Source organism: Phalacrocorax aristotelis, chromosome 10 (genome assembly GCF_949628215.1).
Source record: "Phalacrocorax aristotelis chromosome 10, bGulAri2.1, whole genome shotgun sequence".
In the NCBI taxonomy this organism is placed as follows: domain Eukaryota; kingdom Metazoa; phylum Chordata; class Aves; order Suliformes; family Phalacrocoracidae; genus Phalacrocorax; species Phalacrocorax aristotelis.
Window position 1 is genome coordinate 24,806,723 of NC_134285.1, and position 9,570 is coordinate 24,816,292.

The window sequence follows — 9,570 nt, forward strand, 5'->3', positions numbered from 1 at the left end:
TGGTTTCAAATTCTGGTGTGGCAAACCTCTGCTAGAGCGGAGAATTGCATGTGAAATGCCAAGAAGGGGGAAGGAGAAACGCTCTACCTGTGTGGTTATGTAGACAACTGAAGGTGAAAAATTACTGGTCAAACCAACAGCTGCCAGACTGTCTCAGTTCAAGCAGAAAGCAACGGCTCTGGGGTGCTGTGCTAAACACTCACTGGACCGACAGTCTTCCCATCCTTTCCCCACAACGTGTGTCTCTTACCATCCATTGCTGCTCCACAACTCCCCAGGCTAGAGGCAGCTAGCTTGTGGGTCACCCACTGACCAGACACTTCTACTCTCCCGTGTCAAAGGAAAAAGGTAGGCTGCTGCTCTCTTCTGCCTGAGGAATATCTTGCACAAGTGAGAATGATTTCCAAAGCAGCCTCATCCCCAGGAGCACCCTGCAACATGTGCACCCACTGCAGCCTGCACCGGGTAAACGCATCTCCTTGATTGAACAGGATAGGCCCAAAAGACACGTCAGAGGTCTGTGCTTATCTGCAATACCCAGCTGCCTTTTTGCTCCTTGCTAGAAACTGCAGGAGCAGTGCCTCCCTTCTGGATGAGGAATCAGAGGTCATGGTGTTTGTAAAAAGGCCTTTTATTTTTTTTTTAAACGGAGCACACAGAGTTTATTGCCTCAGTACTATATCATCTTGATGTCCCCAACAGCACACTAGAGACCTTCAGCGGTAATGGAAATCCTGCACACAAGTCCCTCTGAAGACAGAATTGCAATGGCTATTATTTAGCACCAGGTGGTGCTGAAAAAATGCCTTAATTTGAGACGTACAGGACTTGAGAGCGCTTGGTAAGCTTGGATGGATGTCAGTGCTCACTAACACTGCTGCCCTGCGTCCCCAGCACAAATACACAACAGTGGCATATCCAAAAAAGCCCCAAGCCTCTGCAGCCTGAGAGGACATCACTGACCTCTTTTTTTAGCTTTTCAAAGCTGACTATCCCTCACCATCACAAAATCATGGGAAAGAAAGAAGTCCGGTGACCAGAAGGAGCAAAAACCTAGTAGATCTTATTTTATGGGACATCATGTCCCAGCACAGGGAGGAGGGGACAGGAAGGACACCTGCATGTGACATCTTGAACTCTCCCTGCCTTGTGTGTGTTGGCACAAAGAAGGCTGTACCACACATCACGTGCTAAACTGAACCGAATTACATTAAATGACTTAGAAGCTCAATCAGGAGGTTTGTTATAAAGCTGGGTACTAATCACTGTTCTCCAAGCCTGATGTTTTAAAACACCCATAAGGTAAGTAAATATAATACTGATACTATGGGTGAATAAAACAAAGCAGAAAGAAACCTGTATCTACCTCCTAAGATTAAGAACAAGTTCAACCTAGGTTTCACACAGCAAGCCTTGCATTCTGCCTACTGGTACATACACCTAGCTGCTAGCCTGGCTGCTGCTCTGGCTCAAAACGTCTGTACTGGGCTTAGGAAAAGCTGAAATCAGAATAGCTCCCAACAAGCTGGGTAGCAGCTATCTGTGCCCATCCTGCCAGACTGAGCTGGAGCTCCCAAGTTATGCTTAGACTGTGGCCTTCTGGAGACCTGCAAGGCTTGACTCTAAGCCTTGTTTGAGTCCTAGCACTGATCAAGATGAGCAAGTCTGACCCTGAAAAGGATCATCCTGTTTGTTGGTAGTCACACACAGTCCACAGACACCCAGAAAAAGGACCTTCAGAGCTGACCCCGAATCTTCTACCCAACCACAAAGTTCTGACTTGCTTACCATTAAAAACCATTAATGCATAGTCAGTGTCTACAGAGCAGTCCCAGGAACTAGTGGTCCTTGACTATATCAGGTTTGGGTTTGGCCCTAAACCTCTTCCAACAGAGAAGTCCAAAACCAGACAGTTTTCCCTTTGTGTACCAAAAGGCATAACCCACTCTTCAGAAAATCTTTGCATATTAGGAACTTCACTGTAATTTTTAATGACAGTATCATACAACTGGAAACCTGTTAAAAACTCCATTCCCCATACCCTTAGGCTGTATTTGAGAAGATTTATCCATGAATACAGTAGAAGCTGTTATCCAAATTTCAAAGTGTCCCCTTGTAGCTTGGAACCTGACCTCCACTCCTCTCTGGCACAATCTCTCTAGGCTGACCAGATGTGTTGTTAAGCTTTATATGCAGAAACTTCTCCCCGTCAGATCTGCTCAGAATTCCTCTTTAGTGCAAGGCCTTGCCACACATTACATTTGAAGCATCCTATTCAGTTTCACAGTTGTGACAAGAGGATTTCTCCAAGGATCTATGTAGACCAGCATTCCCTGTAACCTGCTATAAGGTACTAAGGTTGCAGCACCACCATCTGTTAGAGATGATGGATTTAGACACACTATATGCTGATGTTTCACAGCCGCTGAGGGATTCAGAGCAAACAGGGAGTAGGGAGTCCCAGATATTGAGCCATTAAGGAGATCCTCATGTCATTCTGTCAGCCATGGAATAGCTAGAAACCCAATGCTTCAGCTCTGATGAAACTGAAGGGGGGCTGAGCTACGCCTGCTGCAAATGGGGAGATCAGTGCCTCCACAGAAAACCTCCCAGCTGCTTGAAGACTTCTATCATATTTGAGGGAGCCTTTAGCTTGTGTTTTCAATGGAGCTCCCCAAACTTTAATAGCAGCTCTGCAGCAACCTGTTTCCAGTAGAATGATTTTTTTATTAGCTGTATTTCTCACTGGGGTTGAGCAGGAACCCTGCAAATGCCTAAACAGGAATTACATTCCCATGCAAAATGTAAGCCAGCTGATGTCACATCACTTACCTGCTCCTGCAGATCCCAGAGATAAGTGAAAGCAGGAATGTCAGCAGCATGCACACAGGCACAGAGGCCTGCTTCATCAGCTCCACAATGATACTAGCTTCAACGCCATCTGACTGCCAGTGCGTCAACTTGATGGGCCCATCATCGTATCTGTCTGTCATGAACAGTACCTTACTCTTTGCGACTGTACTGAAGATGGCAGAGAGCTTTGAAGCATTGTCTGTCTGGTGGTCAGTGGAGGTAGCTGTGTCCAAAGGGGGATGTAGGTGGGAAAGCATGACTTTGCGCTGGTCATAGTATACTAAGATGATTTCTTCCTCCTTAGGGTTGTTGGAGTGTTTCTGAAGGGTAGAACAGCTCCAGAATTTGCTGCCTCCTTCTTTGCTTATCTGAATCCATGGCTCATGGGAGAATATTGTCCCAAGATCTTCCAAGAACTCACTCAGACTCTCTTCTTTCTCCTGTTTGCTGTTGCTCCATGAGCCAAGCACAGAAACACTGACTTTTGTCACCCGTTGGACTTCACTGAGATACTGCTTCACCTGGACAGGAATAAAAGGGAAATGGACCACAGCAAGGATAACAGCAGAGTTCTGTTCTGAGATCCAGCGGCCAATCAAAATTCCACTTTCTGCTGAGGAGCAGCATGACGGAAAAAAGACCTTAAGTACCATGGCAGAGATCCTGGAATAATGCTACACCTGCCAATAAACACAGAAATAAAACTTCAGAATGGTGATTAAATGCAAGCAAAATTTGAGCTGACCAAAGTCACTGGGGAGGAGGACCAATCAAGTTTTAAAACACTAAGTCCAGCCACTCCTGTAATGACATTAGTGACCACCAACATATATACACACATCAGATAATTATTTAGAAGGTTCCTGATATACTGCAGACTTAGAAGTGAGGGGTGGCAAGCCTGGAGTTTCTCAGAAAAGCCCTTCTCTGAGTCCTGGAGCAGTCTTTCATGGTGGTACACTGACAAGCACAGCCTGTTGGACCAGCCAAGATCAGGAATCCATCCAGCCTCGGGTCTTGGATCTGACACTGGATGCACTTGAGCACTTCCTAGAGAACAGACTACATTGTAGCATACTGTGATGCCTCTGGGAAATATTTCTTCCTATCACCGGCAATCAAATATTAGTTTACACTATAAAGCCAGGTAATTTCAGGGCCTCCTTTATCACCTAAGAACCCAGAGCTACACTCCGCAACAAACTCACTGAACAACCTTGGCCAGGTCACTCAGCTGCTCTTGACTCACTTCCCTCATCTGGAAACAGAGAAAATAATTTTGTCAAAAGGGACTCTACTGATTAACTGATTGCAGTTTACATAGTAGTTTTAATTCATTAGATACAGGATCCTAAAAAAGGAGAAGAATCTCTGCTTTATCAGTGTTCTTAATCTACATTATTTTTCTTCACATCATTAAGAAAACACCTCATTGGCTTTGTAAGACTTTTACAAAAAGGAGCTTTGAGGCAGTTGACAATGTCTCATTAAATAAGGTGGAGGTTTCTAACAGAAATGTAATTGCAGTAAGGAGGGTGCTGGCACAGAACAGTCAGTATCCAGCGCCTGTTGTCCTTTCCTGTCCTTCTGTGCTTTATTAGAGATGTGAGAACTCTGCAGGCCCTCGAGGCTGGCTCCTCTGCGAGGGACCCAGTCAATCAGAAAGAGGAACACAGAGCGTATTTATAACATGTAGGGAGGATGCACAACGTGGAGGTCCCTGGTAGTTTTGGCTTTCTCTCTTTTTAATACAGGACAAATGATCTAGTAAATCTCAGCACCTGGCAATTTGCTACAGCACACAGGAGTCAATGGGGAAGCAGCAAAGGCAAGCGATTAACTTACTGCCAGCCCTACAGCCTGCCAAGTACAGCAGTAGAGATGTCTGCTCACGGGTGAGTTGTCAGCCCCTTGAGGCAGCAAGGTGAAGTTCCTTAGCACACAGCTTGCTCCTCCGATAGGAAAAGCACCACAGTTGCTGCGTTTGCAAGGAGTAATGGTTATTTCCCTGGGTCTGAATTTTCCCTTTTACTGTCAAACTGCAAAGCACACCTCAAGCCTTCCCCTCAATCAAGCATAAGGGATTTTGTTCACAGCATGTTGCTGGGAGCAGACACCATTTGCAGGTTCTGAGGGCAGTGAATGCCATCACTGCCTCACAGACCCTCCAGGCCACAGTGAGATTTGGAGGCCACAGAGGGACCTCCATCCCTCCCTCCTTGACCAGAAGGATAACCTCAGAGAAGAGGAGTCTGTGAGGACGCAGGATCTCAGAAGAACCTCAAATAATATGTGTTTTTCCAAAGGGTTGCAAGCCTCCAGCAGAAGGGAAAGGGGAAAGATATATCAAAGGAAGGGTAGAAAAATGGCAGATGTGACACCGTGAGACTGGAAGGGTACAGGACACCAGGTATGGGGTGAATTAATTAGATTAGACTAATTAGATTGGCCCTTAAAAACGTTTGAAATAAACACTGTCCTCTACATTTTGCTTTTCTTTTAGAAAGACTCTGTAGTTTGTCCAATGATACTGGCCAAAATGGTCTCCCCTTCATCACCTCTCCTACCTCCTTGCCGAACTCAGAATGTTAAAGAAACATGATCAGGTGAGATGTGATTTGCTTCATTATTTAGCTTTAGGTTAGAAAAGGACTTTTTTCTTTTCCCTCTTAAGACCCACAGACGTTTTCCCAGGAAAAAGAAATAAATTACATCAATACAGGGGCTCTGAAAGGAAAAATAACAGATTGAACATGTCGGGAATGTACACACAGGCATATGCTCAGAAATTATTTTAAATAATAAAAACTTAGCTCAAGTCATAATATTCTAGCTATATTGCAGTACTGCAACCTTACAAATGAAGTTTACCAATAACTGAATACCCTAAAAACTGAAACTGAACTCAGTATTTTAAAGATCCCAGAAAAGTATGAAGAAAATAAGTACTTGAATTTTTTTTCAGTATTTCTATTTTAATTACCAAAGCTACCACAGGTAATATTGGACAGATAACTTTTTAAAGTTGACTTTTTATTCTTCTTTTTCCTCAAGAGATGTCACAGTTGTTTGAGAGTATCATTACAAGAGACTTCCAGTGTCTCTGCACAGCTGTCCTCCTTAAAGGTTTGTCCATCCATTGGACACCTCAGAGAAGAATAATCAACTGACTCTTAATACAAGCATTTATTTTTCACTGACTTTTTTTTTTTTTTTAAAGATAGCCACAGTCATCTGGGAAAACTTCTCATGGAGAAGAAACACTTCTCATCCTTTCCTTCCCTAGTTTGTGAGTTCTTCCTCTTACACCTTTTAAATTAACTTAGTTTCATGCAGCTAACTACTTTGGGTATAGCTCAGGTTAAATAATACCTAAGCACATCATCTGTTCTTTGGCTGCTGCAGATATGGCAGAGAAGACTCTGATACCATTTTCAGGCTGTACAAAACATCTCAATAGTTGAAAACCATCAACTATTCATATGCTAATGCAGAACATGGTGGTAACCAGGGAGCTGGCCTGGGAGCTCAGGCAGCAAGGCTCGTATTCCCAAATCCACAATTGGTTGTGCATCCTACCTTATTCATTTCAATAGACTGCTTGAAATCCAAACTTGAAATTTTAAATGTCATCACAGTCAACTGTGCCACTGCTGCTAATTTTAACATAAATATCCTACCAATATGCTGAGTCAGTGCTCATAAAGTGCCTAAAGTCTTCCAGATCTGCCCATTTCTGCTGGAAAGCCCCAGTTTTTCCCCAAGATGGCACACAGCATCAACGCAACCATCTCAGGCGCAGCAAAACCAACAATAGAAACTGCCTAAAATGCATCAATGCAACCTAAAAACAAGGAAAGGACCCCAGGACTGATTAATTTCAGAATTTTAGACAGAAAAACAAAGGCAAACAGCAGGATGTGGCCCTGGTCCCCCCATGCAGGCTGCCCCATCACTACCAGCCATGCCAAGGGTTGCTGGTCTCTTGACAAACCCATGCCTGAGCATCCCAAGGTCCTTCCACAGGGTTTAGGGCCACCAGGCTAGGAGATATGGAAAGCACTGAGAAACTGGCCATGGCTGTCCCAGGGGAGCAGCAGCAGGGCTCTGTCCCTGCAAGCCCACCAACTTCTTACTTACAGTTTTTTAGGTTTGTAAATGTGATCTTAGGATCATGGAGTCATTAAGGTTGGAAAAGACCTCTAGAATCATCAAGTCCAACCATCAACGCAACACCCCCATGCCTCCTAAACCATGTCCCCAAGTGCCACATCTAACATGTTTTTTGAACACCTCCAGGGATGGTGACTCCACCACCTCTCTGGGCAGCCTGTTCCAATGCCTGACCACTCTTTCAGGAAAGACATTTTTCCTAATCTCCAGTCTAACACACACACACACACCCTGACACAGCTTGAGGCCGTTTCCTCTCATCCTATCACTCGACACTTGGGAGAAGAGACCGACCCCCACCTCACTACAACCTCCTGTCAGGTAGCTGTAGAGAGCAATAAGGTCTCCCCTCAGCCTCCTCTTCTCCAGGCTAAACACCCCCAGCTCCCTCAGCTGTTCCTCATCAGACTTGTTCTCCACACCCTTCCCCAGCTTCAGGCTCTTCTCTGGACACGCTCCAGCACCTCGATGTCCTTCTTGTACTGAGGGGCCCAAAACCAAACACAGGATTCAAGGTGCAGCCTCACCAGTGCCGAGTACAGGGGCACAATCACTGCCCTGCTCCTGGTGGCCACACTATTCCTGATACAAGCCAGGGTGCCATTGGCCCTCTTGGCCACCTGGGCACACTGCTGGCTCACGTTCAGCCGGCTGTCAGCCAGCACCCCCAGGGTCCTTTGCCGGGCAGCTTCCCAGACACTGTTCCCAAAGCCTGTAGCATTGCCTGTGGTTGTTGTGGCCCAAGGGCAGGACACAGGTCTTGGCCTTGTGAAGCTTCACATAGTTGCGCTTGGCCCATCAATCCAGCCTGTCCAGACCCCTCTGAGCGCCTTCCCACCATCTTAGGGCACAGGTGGGCCGAGAGAGAACAGCAATGAAACACCTCCTCCCCAACCCGCCTCGTTCAAGCCTAAGGCAGATTTAATCACACACACCCCCCCGGCCCTCAGGCTGTCCCCGCAACACCTGCGGGATCCTGCGCCGTCGCCCCCAGCCCAAGCCACCCCCGGTAAGAGGTAACGCCCCTGGCCAGGCCTCGGCGGGGAAGGAGTCTCGGGGCCGGGCTACCGAGGGCAGGCGGGGACGGGGAGGCCCCTGCGGGCGAGCAGGCCTGCGCGCCCCGCTCCCCCAGCCTTGCCCGCCGCCGCCTACCTCCCTCTCCGCCGCGCCGGCTGCTGCCGGGGTCCGGCTGCTCGGAGGCGCCGCTGGCGCCGGGTTGTGCACCGCGGCGAGCCCGGCCGGCGCCAGGAACCGCACTCCACGTTCCGCCCGCGCTGCGGGGCTGCCGATTCCTCTATCCCGCCCGGCGCTCGGCCCGGCCCCCAGCTCCCCTTTCCACCTGGGTTTTAAGGCTGCGTCGCCCAGTAGCCTGGAGAGGGCCCGGAGCTGCCGCGGCGGAGGCTTGCTTCGGCTCACCCGGCAGCGCTGCTCACCGGAGGCTCGCCCCAACGCCTTCCCGCACATTGAGGGCGAGGCGGCGGGGCTGCGGCTGAGCTGGCCGATAAGGAACGCCAGCTCACACAGCCCTCAGACGGGGCATCACCCGGGCCTGGGGCAAGGCCAAGCACTCGCCTTTCCTCGTGGGACCCCGTTGTCCCCCATCCCCAAAGCCCAGGGACTCGTCTTTCCTCACGGGGCCCCGTTTTCCCCCATCCCTGCTGCCTCAGCAGGGCCTGGCCGAGGGCCATGGGCACAGATGCCAGTGCCTGGGAGCTTCCTTCCTGTGAAGAAAAGGTTGGGTTGTTGGTTTGGGTTTTTTTTTGGGTGCCACAGAATTGCACATAAGGAGGGGGAAGACTGGTTTTCTGGGAGCTCATGTGAGGAGAGGGGATGGGACAGGCTTATCCCTGTTTCTGCAAACTATGCAGCCTTCTCTCTGCTGCTGGGCTCGCTCTTGGGGCTGTATTGCTCTGCAGGGAAAGGGGGTCTGGGAGGGCACCACAGGGTGTCCGTTGTCTTTTGTGCTTCTTCCAGGGCCAAGAAGGAGAGAGGGTCCTCTCTGGGGTTTGTCTGAGGTGAGAGGTGACTGAGCTCAGGTCTCGACATCAGCAGAGGCTGAGGAGTTGTGCAACACTCTGCCTGTGCCAAGGGCTGCAGCGGGGAGAGAAGGCCCTTCCCTCTGCCACCACACCCTGCCCGCTTTCCCCTGGCCTCTGCTGATAAAGATGAGCTGTGGCTCCCTGAGCCCTCCTCTCCAGGGGGAAAGCCCGATGGCAGGCGAGGCTCAGCCCCAGGATGTGGGTTGATATGAGCAATTCTACATGGCCATGTACATTTTACTCCCTGCAGTAGTTGTTGCTTCCCTGTAGAGGTCAGGAATGCAGTACTGAATTAGTTACCTTTATTTTACTGTTCTGCTGAAGTCTGCTGCAAACCCAGTGTGCCAGATAGACCATGGCTGCCAGCTCCCGCCTGGCCTTACCCCTCCAGTCATACTTTGGCATCAGGAAGGTGGAACCATGGCCACATAAAAATTGTGTGTGGAAGAGAAATAATATTATCATTGCAAAAATACACAAGAATTTGATGGCATGGTGATAACAA

The 9,570-nt window shown here is 48.5% G+C and overlaps 1 protein-coding gene across 2 annotated transcripts in view; it reads right to left on the reverse strand.

The window, feature by feature from the left end:
- PIGQ (phosphatidylinositol glycan anchor biosynthesis class Q) overlaps positions 1–8,488 on the reverse strand; it is a 35,142-nt gene extending 26,654 nt beyond the window's left edge. The window contains exons 1-2 of one of the 2 annotated variants that reach the window (XM_075105895.1): positions 8,179–8,488; positions 2,833–3,533 (exon numbers count right to left, since the gene is read on the reverse strand). In XM_075105895.1, the coding sequence (XP_074961996.1) occupies positions 2,833–3,506 (674 nt within the window). In that variant the 5' untranslated portion in view covers positions 3,507–3,533; positions 8,179–8,488. The remainder of the gene's footprint in view (positions 1–2,832; positions 3,534–8,178) is intronic. The other variant, XM_075105897.1, reaches the window with a different exon arrangement.
- Positions 8,489–9,570: the final 1,082 nt, after the last annotated feature.